Below are 21,003 nucleotides of genomic sequence, written 5' to 3' on the forward strand. Positions count from 1 at the left end.
ACATCGAAGATGGATGTATCCACTGACTTGGGGGACCAGCTACAAACCTTATGCAGATTATTTGCACGAGGACCATGCATCAAGTTGCTGAAAAGCATGTGCAAATGTCGTGCATGTTAACATCTGCTTTTTGTGTAACGTTTTGATACGAATTCGCCATTTTTCACCCAGTTTCATTATATTTTGAAAGGATGACAATGATCTCTTCAACGTTACGAATTAGTTTTACAATATATCAGTAAAGCAGTGTGGATTTTTTTTCAGTTTTGTGGATTTTTTTGCCAAATCTAGTTTAGAGTTTGTGACTGAAGTAACTGGCTACATTTACATTAGTGAATCTAAACTTTAGGTGGATAGTGTATATTGACGAAAAGCAGAGGCAACTGTGCGCTTTACATGAGAAAGCGTTTACAGCGTCGTCTCACAGAGATAATACCAGGTGTGCTCTAGGAGGATGCATCTATCCTGCAAAGCCGTCGATACCCGTCACAAACACATGCTACGGCAGGCCAAGTGTTTACCAATGAGTGAGTGAGTTTGTTTTTACCCCGTTTGTAGCAATATTCCAGTAATTTCACGGCGGGCGGACACCAGAAATGGGCTTCTCAGATTGTATCCATGTGGGGAATCGAACCCGGGTCTTCGGTGTGACGTATGAACCACTTTAAGATGTAGGCTACCCCACGGCCACTTACCAGACATGAAACATGTGTGCAAGTCAGAATGGTTGATTACATCTGACCACTATCTTTTCATGGGTGAATCAAATATGTACATAGCCTCCACTTGTCCATCATATAAAGATTTGAAAACTTTAATAAGACCTTAAGTGTTCTTATAGTGATCAAACACGTACGTTGTTTGACGTATGGCGTTCATCGAAATCTTCGTTCACAAGGCACTCCCAAAAATATATCACTGTGATCATAATGTCTTAATTATTCTTTACGTGGTACTGTGATTCTTTACGTTCACAATGTGTGAAACCCATTTCTGTTTTCCCAGCCTGATATTACTGGGATGTTGACGGAAACCTAAGCCCACTCAGTCACTCAACACAATACAGACATCAACGCCAGTAAATGAAAATTACGGGCCATTCGCAGAAAGGTGGTTGAGTAAAATGGCGGATGGACAGACGAATCTGCAAGTCATTTTTAAAGTGAACATGTATACAGTCAACACTGTTCCCGGAGTGTGTTACAGGAAGGTGGAGGGATGGAACATTTAAAAAACAATATTTTGATATCGAGACCTTCTTTCGTATTTCACTTGCGCACGTGCTGCTCAGTCTTGGCCTATTATGTGTACCTAAATCTAAAAATCGTATGTGCTCCCAAGGGAGTTGAGACTGATAATATCATGTGCTGTTGAGACTGACATTCAATGAAAATACCAGCGCCTTGAGAGATCACTAGTTGCTTGGATCTGAGCACTATATAAATATCCTATAAAAATAGTTAGAATAAAATAAAAATATGCCAAGTAAAGAAACATGTCTTTATGATCAAAAAGGTGAAAAACACGAAAAGACATACTATTTTTATTTTACATATTTCAATGTAATGTTAATTTCAAAACACAATATACATTGTACATATTTTCAACATACATTGCTAAACATTACTTTTGCAATTCATATCTGTGTTTATATGGTTGATACCAATGGCGCAACATATGACGGACGCTTTAGACTCAAACATTATGCTGCTGTTTACCCTTTTCCTGTGGGATTCTAACATTTTGATTTATAATATATCGCATTTGTCTGAGAGTATAGCCACTACATACCTGACATTGCATTCTGAATGCATTTTCAGTAACGGGTCATCAATAGCCTTGTATTAAATAAATTCTATCTACACATAATTCATTCATTGAAAATATGATTCACATTTATCTTGAGTCTTCAGAACACATGTTCAATCAGTTACCCCTTATCATTCAACCTTCATAAACATGTTCATATACATTTTATATTCGGGCAACTACCGACGCCTACAGCGTAATGATCTATCACACGAATTACGCTAATGCTTATGGCTGTAATACCAAATTAGCGCATTAACCGTGTTCTTGTTGCGAAAATGATTCATGTTTGAATCGGATGGTAGTTCATGTCTGAATTATGGTTCCTGTCGATGTCATCAAGCTGCGGTTGTACCTGCAGCCTTCGTGGTGGGCTGGACCGTGTTAATGTGCTCTAGGATCTCTGTTGTGTCCAAGGCTTCTCCGGGTTCCAGTACACTCTTGGTAGCGTCGTCTATACAATAGCACGTGCAGTGTGTGAACTCGCACCTGTTGCCTATACAGGAATGACTGCAGTATTGCTTCAGATCCGTAGCATTTTGGAATTCCCATTTCTCCCCTGGGTAAATTGCAGGTGGGCTAGGGTCCCCTGAAGAGGACTGACACCAAAGGTTGATCCTTGTGGGAGGACAGTTGGGAATTAAGGGATCCTGAAAGATAGAAACATATTTTGTTAAAGCACAATCTTGAACATATTTCGATAGTACACTGTTAAAGATGTTTCGAAACCACCATCTCGAAGATATTTAGAATGCTAATTGGTGAGAGAGTGAGTGAGTATGGTTTTCTGCCGCTTGGAGCAATATCCCAGCGAACGCTTTAAGCCCTAGGCTACGACATCGCCCACACTATCATTGAGTGTCAGTCAGACACACTGAAAATGACATGTGTTGAACCAACTATTTAATTTGTTTTTATGTATCTTTTTGTTTCACTGAGTCATGAATGAAGCGTACTTGTAGTCAAATTACTAGCAATACAAAACTAAAACTCAAAGCTCTTTGTTTTTATTTTCACAATTTATCATAATTATTCGCGGAGGTTTTATTTTGGCGGATAATTTTTTGCGCGAAAAGCGCGAACATTAAACCCCCGCGAATAGTAATGATTTTACAGTATGTACTTTGCTATTTGCACATGTATCAGGTGTAATTAGCGAACAACAGACATGTGTGGTCTATATGGACATGCAGAAGATTGTTGCATGAAGTCCTAATTGGATGATCACTGGATTGTCTGGTCCAGACTCGATCATTCACAGACCATCGTCATATAGCTGGACTATTGCTGAGTGCGGCATAAAACTCACGATAGTCTCACGATAATGTTTGTTTGTTTGCTGTTTTAACGCAGCAATCAGCAATATTCCAGCTATGTGACGGTGATCTGTAAACAATAACTGAGTGTGGATCATTCTTGGCATGTACACTTGTTGAAGCGGATGGCGTCAAGTGCAGTTGACTGACTGACCGACTGACTGAACGAGTGACTGATCGACCGACCGACCGACCGACCGACCGACCGACCGATCGACCGACCCACCCAGTCACCCACTCACCCACCCACTCACTCACTCACTCACCCACTCACTCATTCACTCACTAGACTGCACATGACGCCATCCGCTTCAACAGTTTACATGCCAAGAATGGTTGTGCACTTAGTCCGAAAATCTGGTACCGGAAGTAAACTTGGCCCCATCTCGCATATCGCAAGTTGCCGCGCTCAAAGAGAGCTGGAAGCCAGCTTTGTACCGGAAGTAGAGCCTCGCGATACTCACAGCCCCTAGAAGTCGCACTTACTACTGTGGTAGTGGTCGGTGCTGGAGTAGTCGTGAAGTACACCGGAACGTTCCTGCTGATGACGTCAGCAAGAGGAGACTGGAGAAGTTGATTCGCCCGGGAGCCCCCAAGAGCGACAACCTGGTGGTAGAGACTGAGGAGCTTGTTGATCGTGGCCGCTAGGAGGCTGTCCTGAGTTTGGTGGATCTTCTGTTGGAAATGGGAGTGGACGTTGTTCGGTCGACCGAACCTGTCGTACTGGATCATTTGACCTGAACTTGAACCTGAGAAAAAACAGAATAGTGAGGGAGATTATTGTGTCTCCACTTTTGCAATAGTCCTGCAACATCACTGCGGGGACATTAGAATTGGACTTAATACATTGTACCCATGTGGAGAGTCGAACCTCTGTCTGCGAGCAGACCAACAAATGCTTTAACCACCAGGCTAGCCTAACGCCTCAGAACATAACAGCACCACCGTTGCGGTTCGGTTGAAGACTTGTCTGGCAACGCTTACATAATGTAGAGCATTTGGAGTATAGTAAAGGTAACACTGCATGTACATTTCGAGAAACTTCATCTTTAACTATTTACAGTGAGTAGTTTAACTATTTACAGTGAGTAGTTTAACTATTTACAGTGAGTAGTTTAACTATTTACAGTGAGTAGTTTAACTATTTACAGTGAGTAGTTTAACTATTTACAGTGAGTAGTTTAACTATTTACAGTGAGTAGTTCCAGACAAACTGAGAAACAATCTATTGAAGCAAATCATTTGTTCAACGTATGCGAGAAACAAATATACGTCCGGTTTTACAAATTATTTGTTCGCTTGAAAAGGATATCCCAAACGTTAGCTGAGAAACAAAAGAGTAAAAGCGAGGTAAGTCTAATATTTCTGAAAAAAATAGGATTTATTCCAGAAAATGGCTAAAAAATAATTATGCTTCACTCTTGAAAAGAATCGGAAATAATGTTGAAAAGAACAAATTGACGATCTTTTTATAGAAAATCAAATTGACTGCTGATAAAAATGTAGAGTAAAGAAACAGTTAAATCAGGTTAAGGTTAATATTTTTGATAAAAAATAGAATTTACTCCAGAAATTGGCTAAAAACAGTTATGTTCACACTTGAAAAGAAATAGAAATAATTTTGAAAAGAAGACAACTATTATTATTAAAAAAAAAAAAATCAAACTGACTAATGCCTTATGACGATAAAGTAGATTTTACTGTTGATAAACACTCGCAAATAGTACTCACCACCCAGTGAGTTCATTGAAGGACCTTGTTGCGAATTGGGAGCCAGGTACTGGCTGACACTGCCAGAAGGATTGGTTGGGTACCGACTTGCTGGATACTGCTGGTCATGCTGGAACTGGGTGGTATGTGAACCGGTCACACCAGACTGAGAGACTTTTTGCACAGGATTTAGATGGCTTGATGATATATGTTGAGTAGCTGTTCCAGTTTGTTGAACACTGTTCATATAGTTTCTTGTGCTGAACGAGCCATGCGTTGGTGCCACAGTGTGTTGGGCAGTGTTGGTCTGGCTTCCAATCATTGACGTGTCAACGGCAATTGTTCCAAGGATTTGGGCAGTTTTGGTCTGCCTTCCAATCGTGGACGGGATAGACGCAGGTGCTCCTGTCTGTAGGAGAGTGTTCGTCCCCCTTCCATTCATGGATGGGGCACCCACAATTGTTTCTGTCTCTTGGGCAGTATTGGTCTGACGTGCAGTCATGGATGTGGTAGGAACAGGTGCTCTAGTTTGCTGGGCAGTGTTGGTGTAGGTTCCAATCGTGGATGGGGCAGATGCAGTTGCACCAGTTTCTTGGGCTGTTTTAGTGGAGCTTCCACTGTTGGACGGAACAGACGTAGGTGCTTCAGTTTGTTGGGCAGTATTCACGTAACTTCCAGTGTTGGACGGGGCAGATGCAGTTGCCCTAGTTTCGTGGGCATTGTTCATGTAGCTCCAAGTGTTTGACGGGGCAGACGTAGGTGCTCCAGTCTGTTGGACAGCGTTGGTGTAGCTTCCAGTGTTGTCTGGGACAGACGTAGGTTTTCCGGTTTGCTGGGTAGTGTTGATTTCAGGTTCGGCAGTCGGTCCTGTACTTTCAGATCCACCAACAGCGGTTGCAGTGGCAGTCACAGGTGTGACCTTGACACTTGTAGTAGAAGCAGTTTCAGGTGCAACCGCTGGTCCCGTACTTCTATATCCACCAACACTGGTTGCAGTATCTGACACAGACGGAGCAATCTTGACACTTGTAGTAGATGACATTTTGGGTTCGGCAGTTGGAGCTGTCGTTATGGTGGCGCCAACTGTGTCTGGAATGCTCACCGTATTAGGCGAAGAGTTAGCAGAAGTGGCAGGTGTGCCAATTCTGTTTGCAGTTACCGATGACGTTCCAACGTTGTTTCTTGAAGCAAGCCATTTCCCAGTAAAACTCATCAGTGTGCTAGTTCTCACCCCTCCGACTGAATTGGCAATAACATCGGATGCAATACGAGCTTCAGGAGTGGGAGTAATGTCCCTTGTAGCAGTCACGCCGATATTCAGAACTGTGTTGGAACCAGATGTCGCTTGCTGGGCAGTGAATGGGGTGGCATCAGCATCCAGAACAATCTTCATTGTGTTGGCTGTTGGATACTCTACTTTAGGAGTAGGAGTTCCTGCGTCAATGACAGGCCCAGAGCTGCTGGGAATAGGTGCGCCGCTAGGTACTGGATACTGTCCAGAGACCGTTGGCCCATTATTTCCAGTATCTGCTGCCGAAAAGCTGGCATCATTTGTTGTCTGTGCGTTTCCATTTACTGCATTAGCACTATTTAACCTATTGGAAGATGACTGAGTGTTTGATCCAATATTTCCAGCTGTTTCTCGTGTTGACTGAATGTAGAGAGAGCTAGCGCCTGAGCCTGGTGGAGTTCCAACTTGCACATTTGTTGCAGCTGTTGCTGTGTCTAAAAGTGTGTTACTCACCAAGACAGTATTTACGGGAGCTGTGGCGCCATTACTGCTTAAAGCAGAGGCATAGTTGGTTGTGGCCGCTTGTCGGGTTCCAGCAATGTTGGCTGCTTGTTTCGTGGAGGCAAAGTTGGTTGTTGAATCTTGTGTGGCCCCTTTACTAACAGTAACAGCTTGTGCTGTGGGAGCATAGTTGGTTATTGAAGCTTCTTGTGAGCCAGCGACCTTTATTGTTGAAGCATGTTGTGAGCCGTCAACGTTCATTGTTGTAGCATGCTGCGTGGCGTCATTACTGACAGGAGCATCTTGTTTCGTGGAAGCATAGCTGGTTGTTGAAGCTTGTGTGCCATCAACGTTCGTTGTTGAAGCTTGTTGTGTGGCATCATTACTGACAGCAGCAACTTGTTTGGTGGAAGTATACTTGGTTGTTGAAGCTTGTTGTGTGCCATCAACGTTCATTGTTGAAGCATGTTGTATGCCATCAACGTTCGTTGTTGAAGCCTGTTGTGTGGCATCATTACTGACAGCAGCAGCTTGTTTCGTGGAAGCATAGTTGGTTGTTGAAGCTTGTCCTGTACCAGCAACGTTAATTGTTGAAGCTTGTTGTGCGGCGTCACTACTTGTAGTAACAACTTGTGTCGAAGAATACTTGGTTGTTGAAGCTTGAGTGCCATCACCGCCGGTTGTTGAAGCTTGCTGTGTGGCATCAACGTTCATTGTTGAAGCTTGTTGTGTGCCATCATGGTTCATTGTTGAAGCATGTGTACCATCACTTCTGGTTGTTGAAGCTTGTTGAGAGTCATAAAAATTCATTGTTGAGACTTGTTGCGTGCCATCAACGTTCGTTGTTGAAGCTTGTTGTGTGCCATCAACGTCCGTTGTTGAGACTTGTTGTGTGGCAGCAACGTTCATTGTTGAGACTTGTTGTGTGTCAGCAATGTCCGTTGTTGAGGCTTGCTGTGTGGCGTCATTACTGACAGTAGCTTGTTTGGTGGAAGCATACTTGGTTGTTGAAGCTTGTTGTGTGCCAGCAACGTTTTTTGTTGAAGCTTGTTGTGTGGACTCATTAGTGACAGTAGCAGCTTGTTTGGTGGAAGCATACTTGGTTGTTGAAGCTTGTTGTGTGCCATCAACGGTCATTGTTGAAGCTTGTTGTCTATCAGCAACGTTTATTGTTGAAGTTTGGTGTGTGCCATCAACGGTCATTGTTGAAGCTTGTTGTGTGCCATCAACGGTCATTGTTGAACCTTGTTGTCTATCAGCAACGTTTAATGTTGAAGCTTGTTGTGTGCCAGCAACGTTCGTTGTTGAAGCTTGGTGCATGGCATCATTACTGACAGCAGCAACTTGTTTGGTGGAAGCATACTTGGTTGTTGTTGAAGCTTGTTGTGTGCCATCAACGTTCGTTGTTGAAGCTTCTTGAGTGGCGTCATTACTTGCTGTAACAACTTGTGTCGAAGGATACTTGGTTGTTGAAGCTTGAGTGCCATCACCGCCGGTTGTTGAAGCTTGGTGTGTGGCATCAGCGTTCACTGTTGAAGCTTGTTGTGTGCCATCATGGTTCATTGTTGAAGCATGTGTACCATCACTTCTGGTTGTAGAAGCTTGTTGTGTGCCATCAACGTCCGTTGTTGAGGCTTGCTGCGTGGCATCATTACTGACAGCAGCAGCTTGTTTGGTGGAAGCATACTTGGTTGTTGAAGCTTGTTGTGTGCCAGCCACGTTCATTGTTGAGACTTGTTGTCTATCAGCAACGTTTACTGTTGAAGCTTGTTGTGTGCCAGCAACGTTTTTTGTTGAAGCTTGTTGTGTGGCATCATTACTGACAGCAGCAGCTTGTTTGGTGGAAGCATACTTGGTTGTTGAAGCTTGTTGTGCACTATCAACATTCGTTGTTGAGACTTGTTGTGTACCAGCAACGTTCGTTGTTGAAGCTTGCTGCGTGGCGTCATTACTGACAGCAGCAGCTTGTTTTGTGGAACCATAGTTGGTTGTTGAAGCTTGTTGTGTGCCGTCAACGGTCATTGTTGAACCTTGTTGTCTATCAGCAACGTTTATTGTTGAAGCTTGTTGTGTGGCATCATTACTGACAGCAGCAGCTTGTTTGGTGGAAGCATACTTGATTGTTGAAGCTTGTTGTGCACTATCAACATTCGTTGTTGAGACTTGTTGTGTACCAGCAACGTTCGTTGTTGAAGCTTGCTGCGTGGCGTCATTACTGACAGCAGCAGCTTGTTTTGTGGAACCATAGTTGGTTGTTGAAGCTTGTTGTGTGCCATCAACGGTCATTGTTGAAGCTTGTTGTCTATCAGCAACGTTTATTGTTGAAGTTTGTTGTGTGGCATCATTACTGACAGCAGCAGCTTGTTTGGTGGAAGCATACTTGGTTGTTGAAGCTTGTTGTGCACTATCAACATTCGTTGTTGAGACTTGTTGTGTACCAGCAACGTTCGTTGTTGAAGCTTGCTGCGTGGCGTCATTACTGACAGCAGCAGCTTGTTTTGTGGAACCATAGTTGGTTGTTGAAGCTTGTTCTGTACCAGCAACGTTAATTGTTGAAGCTTGAGTGCCATCACCGCCGGTTGTTGAAGCTTGCTGTGTGGCATCAACGTTCATTGTTGAAGCTTGTTGTGTGCCATCATGGTTCATTGTTGAAGCATGTGTACCATCACTTCTGGTTGTTGAAGCTTGTTGAGAGCCATCAACGTCCGTTGTTGAAGCTTGTTGTGTGCCATCAACTTTCGTTGCAGAAGCTTGTTGTGTGTCAGCAACGTTCATTGTTAAAGCTTGTTGTGTGGCGTCATTACTGACAGCAGCAGCTTGTTTCTTGGAAGCATAGTTGGTTGCTGAAGCTTGTTTTGTGTCAGCAACGTTCATTGTTGAGGCTTGTGTGCCAGCAACGTCCGATGTTGAAGCTTGTTGTGTGTCAGCAACGTTCGTTGTTAAAGCTTGTTGTGTGGCGTCATTACTGACAGCAGCAGCTGGTTTCGTGGAAGCATAGTTGGTTGTTGAAGCTTGTTGTGTGCCAGCAACGTTCATTGTTGAGGCTTGTGTGCCAGCAACGTCCGATGTTGAAGCTTGTTGTGTGCCAGCAACGCTCGTTGCAGAAGCTTGTTGTGTGTCAGCAACGTTTATTGTTGAAGCTTGTTGTGTGCCATCAACGTTCGTTGTTGAAGCTTGCTGTGTACCAGCAACGTTCGTTGTTGAAGCTTGTTGTGTGCCATGAAGGTTCGTTGTTGAAGCTTGTTGTGTGCCATCAACGTTCATTGTTGAAGCTTGTTGTGTATTTTCAACGTTCGTTGTTGAAGTTTGTTGTGTGGCATCATTACTGACAGCAGCAGCTTGTTTGGTGGAAGCATACTTGGTTGTTGAAGCTTGCTGTGTGGCATCAACGTTTTTTGTTGAAGCTTGCTGTGTGCCATCAACGTTTATTTTTGATTCTTGTTGTGTACTATCAACGTTCGTTGTTGAGACTTGTGTACCAGCGACGTCCGTTGATGAAGCTTGCTGCGTGGCGTCATTACTGACTGCAGCAGCTTGTTTGGTGGAAGCATACTTGGTTGTTGAAGCTTGTTGTGTACTATCAACATTCGTTGTTGAGACTTGTTGTGTACCAGCGACGTCCGTTGTTGAAGTTTGTTGTGTGGCATCATTACTGACAGCAGCAGCTTGTTTTGTGGAACCATAGTTGGTTGTTGAAACTTGTTGTGTGCCATCAAGGTTCATTGTTGAAGCCTGTTTGCCATCAACGTTCGATGTTGAAGCTTGTATGTCGACGATGTTCGTTGCAATGTTTTGTGTAGCCTCATGACCTGTGGCAGCATGCTGAGTGGCAGTATAGTCTGTTATGGCAGTTGACTGCTTGGCGTTATAACTGCCTGCTGCAGATTGTTGTGTACTATCAAGAATAGTGGATTCAGCTTGTTGTGTGGCGTCATTACTGAAAGTAGCAGTGTGCGTGATTTCATTATTGCCTGAAGCAGCTTGCTGCGTTTCAGAGTAGTTCGGTGAAGCTCCTGGTTTCTTGACTCCATTGGCATTGACAGACGGATGTGTGGCCGTTTTTAATGCTTGTTGTGGCGAGACAGTAGAGAAAGAAGGATGAGCAGTTGATCCATCCTTTAGTACAGATGCTGCACTTGAATAAAGTAGACTGGAAATGTGACTAGTTGATGCATACACAACTCCAGGACCTTCTTGAGTATTCAAGGCGGACTCTGAAGGGTTTGTAGCTGCTGAGGTAGTATAAGACGAGAGAGGAGCATTTGTGTGACCAGATCCGCCTGCAGTTGGTCCAACCAATGCTGTGTGTGTTACAGCGACAGATCCCGAGTCCGCTTCAAAGGTAGGCATTAGGGTGATGCTAGAAGCACCGGGAGCGGTACCTGTTGATGGTTGGTTTGCATTTAAGGCGCTGCTGGATCCTAACATCCGTAAGTCCGTATGAGATGCTGATGTTTGGATATTTTGCACGCTTGACGTGATCGGCATTCCTGATGATTTTCCAAAACCTTTTTCATATTTTCCTTGCTTAACGTCCTTTAAGACAATTCCTGGGTGGATTACGTTATCTGCATTGGCACCGGAGACATCTTTGAGATTGTTGTTTTTGTCAGTTTTGGATGGTTGTGCATACACGACTTCAGAGTCACGCAGGAATGTTTGCTTTGAGCTACTTGAAACTGGTGATGAAGAGAGTGTTAAATCACTCTGTGATGACGTTGATATAAGATTGCTCTGTGAGGCTGAATCGCTCTGTGAGGTCATACCACTCTGTGATGTTGAACCACTGTGTGATGTTAACTCTCCCTGAGAGGACACAGTACGACTCTGTGATGTACTGTCGCCCTGGGAGGCCATTGAACCGCTCTGTGAGGAAGCAGTGCCGCTTTGTGATGATGTTATGCTGTTCTGTGATGAGACTGATCCACTTGCAGTTGATGTTGTACCATCGTTAGCTGTAGACGTATCAATTTGAGATGCACTTTGGTTAGAGGAATAAATTTGGCTTGCAGTTGAATGGATTGAGGCTTGCTGGTGTGTAGATGCAGATGTAGATGTTGCCGACGAAAGCGGTGTCAGGTTAGAGGCAGGGTCTTTGTTCACGTTTGGCATCATTGATAACCTGTCTGGTGTTGGTACAACGGGTATGTGAGACTTTTCTAATGCCACAGGGTGAGATGGGTTAGCTATACTATTCAACTGGGTAAGTCCTTCCATCGATACTGTATTAACCACCTTTGTGTTGGCAGCACTTTGTGGGTCTGGAACTGGAGCATTGCTTATATCATTGGAAAACACTGAAGCATCAGAGTTGTCGGGACGTCCTGCAATAATAGGCATGAACCCGAAAATAGAGTTCATATCATTCCACGGCCGATTCAAAGGACCGTTGCTTCCGCTAGACCCAACAGATGTGGAGCCTGAACTGCCAATAGTGCCTGAACCGCCAGTACTGTCTGATGTACCTATAGAACCTGCACCTGCAGTTGCAGAGACTGAACCGCTGTTAGAGCTGGATCCAGTTATGGAGGATGAACCGCTGTTAGAGCTGGACCCAGTTATGGAGGATGAACCGCTGTTAGAGCTGGATCCAGTTATGGAGGATGAACCGCTGTTAGAGCTGGATCCAGTTATGGAGGATGAACCGCTGTTAGAGCTGGGCCCAGCTATTGAGGCTGAACCGCTGTTAGAGCTGGATCCAGACGTAAAACTTGTTCCAGTTGCCGAGCCGGATCCAGATTCTGTTCCTGAATTTCTGGTAGAGCTTGAACCGCTGGTAGAGCTGCCCTGGTCTGTGGAAATTGATCCACTCACAGAGCTTGATACGCCGGTAGAACCCGAAGTGATGGATCCGGTTTCTGAGTTAGATCCAATCGATGTACCTGAACTGCTGTTTGAGCCTTCACCGGTTGTAGAGCCAGAATTGTCAGCAGAGCTGGATGCGAAATTGGTAGAGCCTGATGTGCCAGTAGAGCCTGACCTGCTGCTAGAGCTTGATTTGTTTGATGTTGAACTTGACCCAGTACCAGAACCGATCGCAGAGCTAGATGCAATCGTTGTGCCAGAACCTTTGGTGAGTTTTGATGTGGTTGTTGTGCTTGAAACGCTGGTAGGAGGTGAGACTGTGGTAGGATATGACACGGTTGATCCGCCAACGGTGACAGAACCCCTTGGTGCAGATGTTGCTTCACCTACAACAGACTTATCCGGAGAGACTTCATTCTGGGATAGATGTGACGGTAAGGCGGCCCGGGATAATTGGATAGGGATTATAGCAGATGTTGAGAAGATATTCCCAGTGTTTTGTGCCGTGCTTATGGTATCAGTCTGGAAGTGAGTGTGGGAGTGGCTGTGGGTATGTGTCTCGCGCACGGTACCACTGGAGGATGCGTGCCAGTCATTTGGACTCCAAACAACATGTTTCTGTCCAGTCAGATCAGTTACAACAGAGTTCCCACCTGTCTTGGTGTCTTCAGGTTTGTACAAGGGCGCAACAACGATCGTATTGTCAGCATTGAAACCAGCATTGTCCTTAACAGTACTTGTCATGTCAGCGGTTGTATTTGGAGGCGCTGCATAAACGTGGTTCGGGTCAGACGCTGAATCTGCGGCACCACCGGCTGATGTAGTGGAACCTTTGTGAACATTCGTTGAACTGGTTTGATCTGTCGCAACTGCATGGTTCATTGTTGACCCAAGTGTGCCTGTGTGCACTGAACTGGTTCCAGATTGTTGTGAAGAGCTGGATTGATCTGTCGAAACTGCATGGTTCATTGTTGAGCCAAGTGTGCCTGTGTGCACTGAACCTGTTCCAGATTGTGGTGAAGAGCTGGATTGATCTGTTGAAACTGCATGGTTCATTGTTGAGCCAAGTGTGCCTGTGTGCACTGAACTGGTTCCAGATTGTTGTGAAGAGCTGGATTGATCTGTCGAAACTGCATGGTTCATTGTTGAGCCAAGTGTGCCTGTGTGTACTGAACTGGTTCCAGATTGTTGTGAAGAGCTGGATTGATCTGTTGAAACTGCATGGTTCATCGTTGAGCCATGGTTCATTGTTGAGCCAAGTGTGCCTGTGTGCACTGAACTGGTTCCAGATTGTTGAGTAGAGCTGGATTGATCTGTTGAAACTGCATGGTTCATCGTTGAGCCAAGTGTGCCTGTGTGTACTGAACTGGTTCCAGATTGTTGTGGAGAACTGGATTGATCTGTTGAAACTGCATGGTTCATCGTTGAGCCATGGTTCATTGTTGAGCCAAGTGTGCCTGTGTGTACTGAACTGGTTCCAGATTGTTGTGAAGAGCTGGGTTGATCTGTCGAAACTGCATGGTTCATCGTTGAGCCAAGTGTGCCTGTGTGCACTGAACTGGTTCCAGATTGTTGAGTAGAGCTGGATTGATCTGTTGAAACTGCATGGTTCATCGTTGAGCCAAGTGTGCCTGTGTGTACTGAACTGGTTCCAGATTGTTGTGGAGAGCTGGATTGATCTGTTGAAACTGCATAGTTCATCGTTGAGCCATGGTTCATTGTTGAGCCAAGTGTGCCTGTGTGTACTGAACTGGTTCCAGATTGTTGTGAAGAGCTGGATTGATCTGTCGAAACTGCATGGTTCATCGTTGAGCCAAGTGTGCCTGTGTGCACTGAACTGGTTCCAGATTGTTGAGTAGAGCTGGATTGATCTGTTGAAACTGCATGGTTCATCGTTGAGCCAAGTGTGCCTGTGTGTACTGAACTGGTTCCAGATTGTTGTGGAGAGCTGGATTGATCTGTTGAAACTGCATGGTTCATCGTTGAGCCATGGTTCATTGTTGAGCCAAGTGTGCCTGTGTGTACTGAACTGGTTCCAGATTGTTGTGGAGAGCTGGATTGATCTGTTGAAACTGCATGGTTCATCGTTGAGCCATGGTTCATTGTTGAGCCAAGTGTGCCTGTGTGCACTGAACTGGTTCCAGATTGTTGTGAAGAGCTGGGTTGATCTGTCGAAACTGCATGGTTCATCGTTGAGCCAAGTGTGTCTGTGTGCACTGAACTGGTTCCAGATTGTTGAGTAGAGCTGGATTGATCTGTTGAAACTGCATGGTTCATCGTTGAGCCAAGTGTGCCTGTGTGTACTGAACTGGTTCCAGATTGTTGTGGAGAGCTGGATTGATCTGTTGAAACTGCATAGTTCATCGTTGAGCCATGGTTCATTGTTGAGCCAAGTGTGCCTGTGTGTACTGAACTGGTTCCAGATTGTTGTGGAGAGCTGGATTGATCTGTTGAAACTGCATGGTTCATCGTTGAGCCATGGTTCATTGTTGAGCCAAGTGTGCCTGTGTGCACTGAACTGGTTCCAGATTGTTGAGTAGAGCTGGATTGATCTGTCGAAACTGCATGGTTCATCGTTGAGCCAAGTGTGCCTGTGTGCACTGAACTGGTTCCAGATTGTTGAGTAGAGCTGGATTGATCTGTTGAAACTGCATGGTTCATCGTTGAGCCAAGTGTGCCTGTGTGTACTGAACTGGTTCCAGATTGTTGAGTAGAGCTGGATTGATCTGTCAAAACTGCATGGCCTGTGCTGGAACTGATTGAGTCCGTCTGGATTGAACTGGTTCCAGATTGTTCTGTGGAACTGGCATGAAGAGTTGAGCCTGTTAGTATTGTGGTCGAACCTGAAGAACCTGATATCCTGCCATTCGAAATGAGGTCAGTTTGCTTTGGCCCGGGAGTAAACGTTGTACCAGTGCCCTGGAACAAATGAAAAAAAACCCACTTTATTGCCGGGGTTATTTTTTAAAATCAATAAACTAAACGAAAATGTTCATTACGTATTCGAGAAAAAATATTTGATGCAAATAAAGCTAAATATCCTTAACAACATTGACTATTCGTTTTACTTCACAGGAAAACAGTAACGTTTGTATTAGTTCTACAAATACATAACTCTGTAATATCTATGTATTTATATACTGATATTTATCATAACAATTAAAAAATTGTTGTTAGAAATTAGGTAGTGAGTTTGAAAATGAACGGTGCATCACAACGAATTACACATGTAAGCAAACTGTAACAGGGAACAGTCAAGCAAGTTGATGGCAAATGTGAACACGTCTAAATCTAACATGTCAACGTAAACGCACACTCTGCCATAGCAAACAGCAATACGTGACACATGGGACCTGAACATGCAGACATATACTACTAAAATATGTTAAGAACAACCTCGACTGAAAGGCTGCTTGCTGCAAAAGCCTTCAGCCGTTATACATTGACTATGGTCACAGTAAAAATAGAGTAAGTGTCTTCTTATTTTTCTGATTTTGGTCGATAAAACCAAACTTAACCCTTGCAGAAGTGTCAAGCTGATGAATGGCTCGGACTAAACGTTTACTCCCTGACTATTCCTCATTTATCATTATTTGACGGTTACGTCGAGTCCTGGATAAGTCGAATTATTACTCTCCCGTGGAAGATACTGCAGTGTTATATTTCTTCGGCAATATTATACCAATGTAAAACCAAATACCTTTGACGTCATAATGATTCACAGTTTTGACGTCACAATGATAATGTCGCAATGGCGCTAGACCTTGCTCGAATTATTCAACTTCGACACAAACGTCTTTGACAGTGTACAACACGTAACATATAAATACAGAACATAATAGACATATGTGACATTGATAAATGAGTTAGGAATGTAGGTATACGTTACATTCAACACACTAAAATGCAAACATAACACATAAAAGAAATATACCATACCGTAAGCTTCTGCACAGTGACATAAAACAATGCATTCGTTATCCATCCATAGATACATACATATACTGAGGGAATCAAATAATGGAATAACACTGCGTGAGGAAATCTTAGAATAAATATGTCAACACTGCCTTGAATTGGTGTTCCCTTATTTGTTTGCTTCAGTATATATACACGACTTTAAACTGTACATTACACGATTTTAGATATCGATGCACAACAAATGTGAATTTCATACAGTCAGAAATATATATAATGCTATCACTATAGTAACGACGATGTAATAAAACATAAGACTATGGGTTAATTGTAGAACCCGTGAAGATCCGGGTTGAATCGATCTTCAGAAAATCATGGCGACTAACGGGATCAGGTGGACAGGCTTGACTTGGTTGACACATAACATCGTATCACATTTGAGTAGATCTATGCGGATGTTGTTGATATAGCTAGAATATTGCTGAGTGCGGCATAAAACTAAACTCACTGAAGTGTAGATGATGCACAAAAGACACAGGTATAACATTTACACAAAATGCATGCTCAACAGCATATCAACATGAATTCAGTCATTCAACAGCATAAGGTGACATGAAACGTATATCAAACTAAAGCATGCAGGAACACATTTATAACACTTGTCAATAAGTGTGGTCAACATCGTAGAACATCACATTCACACTGACATGTATCAGTCATTCAACAGCATAAGGTGACACATGAAACGTATATCAAACTAAAGCATGTAGAAACACATTTATAACACTTGGCAATAAGCGTGGTCAACATCGTAGAACATCACATTCACACTGACATGTATCAGTCATTCAACAGCATAAGGTGACACATGAAACGTATATCAAACTAAAGCATGTAGAAACACATTTATAACACTTGGCAATAAGCGTGATCAACATCGTAGAACATCATATTCACACTGATATGTATCAGTCATTCAACAGCATAAGGTGACACATGAAACGTACATGAAACCAAAGCATGCTGAAACGCTTGAGAACAAGCAAAATCAAAGCATATCACCTTGCAGTCTCCAGTGATAGTTAGCATGTCTAAAACACAGAATGACGACAAATGTGAATGTTAACCATCTGTTTCCGAAGCTGACAACCGAAACATGACGTCGTTCTAGAAGACGAAGCAGTACTCGAAACAAGCTCAGCTGTCTTTTAAACATTCCAAGCACACCATTTTTAGTTGAGACCACACTGACATTAAGCAAGCACTCGAGAAGCAGTAGCTGTCAGATAAAAAACAAACGACGTACAGTTCCAGGTGTCTGTGTTGTGACAACGATGGCTGTTGTCGTTGTGGGCGACGGTGGCGAGGGAAGCTCAGTTGTAGTCCCCTCTGTCATGGTACTGGGGCTGAGGCTATTTGAAGATTTGGTCTTGGTAGATGTTGTTTCTGTTTTGTTTATAATGCTAGCAGTGGTTGAAGTCTGGGATGAATTTGTTGATCGTGTGGTCGTGCCTGCAGAAGATGATTTCTCTGATACCTTTGTTGTGGTAATTGTAGGAAGCTGTGTTGAGATTGCTCTAGTGTCTAACGAGCTCGCTGAAGGTTGGTATTGGTCATGAGGTGAAGTTGTTGCATCTGTTATTTCGACCTGTACAGACGTTGCTGCTGTGGTTTGATCTTGGGCAGTAGTGGTTTCATCTGACAGTAAAGATGTCCCAAAATGATTGGTTGTATTTGACCTTTCGTCTTGTGCAGCAGTCGTTGTGCCTGGTGCTGAAGATGTCGTTGTCCCCGAGGCCTTAGAAGGATAAAAATAGAGAGTTGTCGTGTTTGTGCTCGATTTCTCACCTTGGGTAGCACTGGTTATGGATGGTGGTGAAGATGTTTGTGCTGATGTCTCAGGTGGAACGGGTTGGGAACCTGCAACGGTTGTGTTTGACGTTTCTCCTCCTGCAGCAACGGTTGTGCTTGAAGACTGACCTTGAGCTGCATCGATTGTGCCTAACGATACACCTGTAGTAGCAACAGTTGTGCTTGGCGATTCACTTTGAGCTGCAGTGGTTGTGCTTGGCGTTTCTCCTTCTGTAGCAATGGTTATGCTTGACGATTCACACAGAGCAGCATCGGTTGTGTTTGACGAGTTGCTTACAGCCGTAACGGTTGTATTTGCCGATACGTTTTGAGCTGCAACGGTTTCCGTTTCGTTAATCTTTAAGTGTCCACTCGTACCCGATGAAGCCTTATATTCGTCTAATTTCAAAACAGCAAGGACTAGCTCGTAGGGACAGGTTTCAACACCACCTGACAAAACTGCCCGAGCTCTTTCTAACGTCATATCTTCAAACCTACTTGCTGCTTTGGTATTGGACACCCTGGTCATCGTAGTCGAGGAGGCGGGCTGATTAGGGACGTGGACACTGGAGGGTGAAGTAACTGTGGTTTGAGTGACAGGTGTAGTGACTGTTGTTTCACCTCCAGATAAAGTTGTCAGCGGTTCTACGCTTTTCCTTGGAGGCGGTACTATTGTTTGCTTTTGTTCGAGTGAGGTTACCTGCTGATACTCGGTGGGATCTAGCGTGGTTCCACCTTGAGGTGAGTTTAGGTTTGTTTTGGTTTCATGTACACTGGATCCTTCTGTTGTTTCAGGTGTTGATGGCGATGCTGTTTCGACTTCAGGTGCATAGGATGTGACAGTTATTTCTTCGTGGTTTGCAGGTACTGTTGTTGATTGACCTTGCGTGGTCTCACTTTCTGGGGCACTGAATTCTATTGTTGTTACGTTTTGAGATGCAACGGTAGTTGGCAACGTTGTGTTTTGTACTGCGGCAGTTGCTCCTGACGTTGCGCCGTGGGCTGCAGCAGTTGTCCCTGTTGTTTTACCTTGAGCTGCATCAATTGTTTCTGTTGTTTGGCCTTGAGCTGCATCACTTGTACCTGCTGTTTGACCTTGAGTTGCAGCAGTTGTTCCTGCTGTTTGACCTTGAGTTGCAGCAGTTGTTCCTGTTGTTTGACCTTGAGGTGCAGCAGTTGTTCCTGGTGCTGCGCCATCAGCTGACTTATCACCTTGAGCGGGAACTATAGTGTCTGTGGAACTATTCACTGGAACTGGAGCCTGTGCTACCTCCAGTTCTGTTAAGTTGTACTGCCCTTCTGACACCGATTTAAGACTGTTCTGATCAGCCCCAACAATGTTTCCATAACTAAACAAGTCACTAATCAACTGCTTCATACCGTCCTTCAGTGACTCCGCTGGACTTGTGTAAATGTGATTAGATGTTGAATCAGACAATGTTTTGACATGGAGAGTGTCTTTAGCCATTTCCCATGATGCCTGATTATTTGGAAAGCCAACTGTCTGCTGTGTCGCTTTTCCCTGTGCTCCTTCTGTCGTACCAGGTGTTACTCTCATTCCATTTGGAAATGATTCAAGTGTCAATGGTTCCTGAGTAAGGTTTGACTCTGGTGTTGTATCATTAACATCATTAAAAGCTTCTGGCATAAAACCATCTACTTTCTGATTTGTCAAGTACCTCGTGGTGTTAGTGACGGTGATCGTCCTTTCTCCATTACTCGATACAGCCGTTGATGTTTCATTTGTAGTTTGATTCCCTGGTTTAGTGGCGACAACCATTTTTTCAGTTTTAGAGGCATTCCGAGTCGCCACTGTTGTTGAAGATGGGGGAGACGTCGATGTATTTAATGAAGATGCTGAAGAAGCACCTGTCTCATTTGAAGAAAGTGGTCTTGCTGGAGTAGCTGCATCAAGGATCCCGGAAACGTCTGATCCAGGCAGTGTCATCGACGTCGTGCCAACGTTATGGCTTAACGTCTTGTGCCCACTGCTGTCCACCGTTGTTGATGTTGACCGCGTCTGTTGTATTGTAGATGAATCTGAAGGTTCGTCTTTGCATGGTTTCAGTCCTGCCTCTAGCAGCAAGCGTGCCAACTGAGATGATAGTTTGGGGAAACGTGGAAACCAACTTCCAGCTTGGTTTAGGCCCTACAGTTGTAAAATATCATAATTACAACTTCAATACGGTATTAAAAGAGGCAGAATTTCTGGTTCTTTTTCACGTTTTTCATTGCGTGTTTCCTGTAGAGGGGCAAGTAGGGACATGTACCTTTACCATACAAACGTCTCTTTAAAATGGGGTCTGAAGTCCACGCCAATTCTGTCTCCCTTAAGTTTTAATTTCTTAAGAACCGCTTAAATATCACACACAAAGTATTTCATCTGAAATCACCTGTGTACACACTCTCTAGAATTTATATATATATTGAACGTGGTCACAAAATAATTTGTCAATCTTCCCGAACCTGAAATAGGAACGGATTAAATCGTGCCTACAAACAAAATGAATACAGTGATTAAAAGAATCAGTCTTCGTTGTTACTGTTTCGCCCTGAGCTGTATCAGTTGTTCCTGTTGTTTCGCCCTGAGCTGTATCAGTTGTTACTGTTGTTTCGCCCTGAGCTGTATCAGTTGTTCCTGCTCCAGGCAGGGACGAGTGAGAGGTATTCAAAATCTCTATGCATTAATATGTTGAAGATTTATTTTAAGCTTAAATATAAAGCTCCAATAATGCAATAAATTGTAATATATTTTCATGATCATGCAGACCTGTGATAAAGTGATAGGTAATTGGACGAAGCAAAGCTGAAATAATGGGCGTGTGTTGGGGGTGGGGCGGGGTGTGGTTGTGTGGAGAAAGG

At 43.8% G+C, this 21,003-nt stretch overlaps 1 protein-coding gene across 1 annotated transcript in view; it reads right to left on the reverse strand.

Annotated features, from left to right (window-relative positions):
* Positions 1 to 1,527: 1,527 nt before the first annotated feature.
* The window catches only part of LOC137259509 (pneumococcal serine-rich repeat protein-like), a 56,173-nt gene continuing 36,697 nt past the window's right edge, over positions 1,528 to 21,003 (reverse strand). Inside the window, exons 4-7 of the mRNA XM_067797147.1 lie at positions 17,597 to 20,290; positions 4,857 to 15,291; positions 3,612 to 3,874; positions 1,528 to 2,459 (exon numbers count right to left, since the gene is read on the reverse strand). Coding sequence (XP_067653248.1) covers positions 2,148 to 2,459; positions 3,612 to 3,874; positions 4,857 to 15,291; positions 17,597 to 20,290 — 13,704 coding nt within the window. The 3' untranslated portion in view covers positions 1,528 to 2,147. The remainder of the gene's footprint in view (positions 2,460 to 3,611; positions 3,875 to 4,856; positions 15,292 to 17,596; positions 20,291 to 21,003) is intronic.

The sequence above is a fragment of the Haliotis asinina genome, chromosome 13, assembly GCF_037392515.1.
Source record: "Haliotis asinina isolate JCU_RB_2024 chromosome 13, JCU_Hal_asi_v2, whole genome shotgun sequence".
NCBI classification, from domain to species: domain Eukaryota; kingdom Metazoa; phylum Mollusca; class Gastropoda; order Lepetellida; family Haliotidae; genus Haliotis; species Haliotis asinina.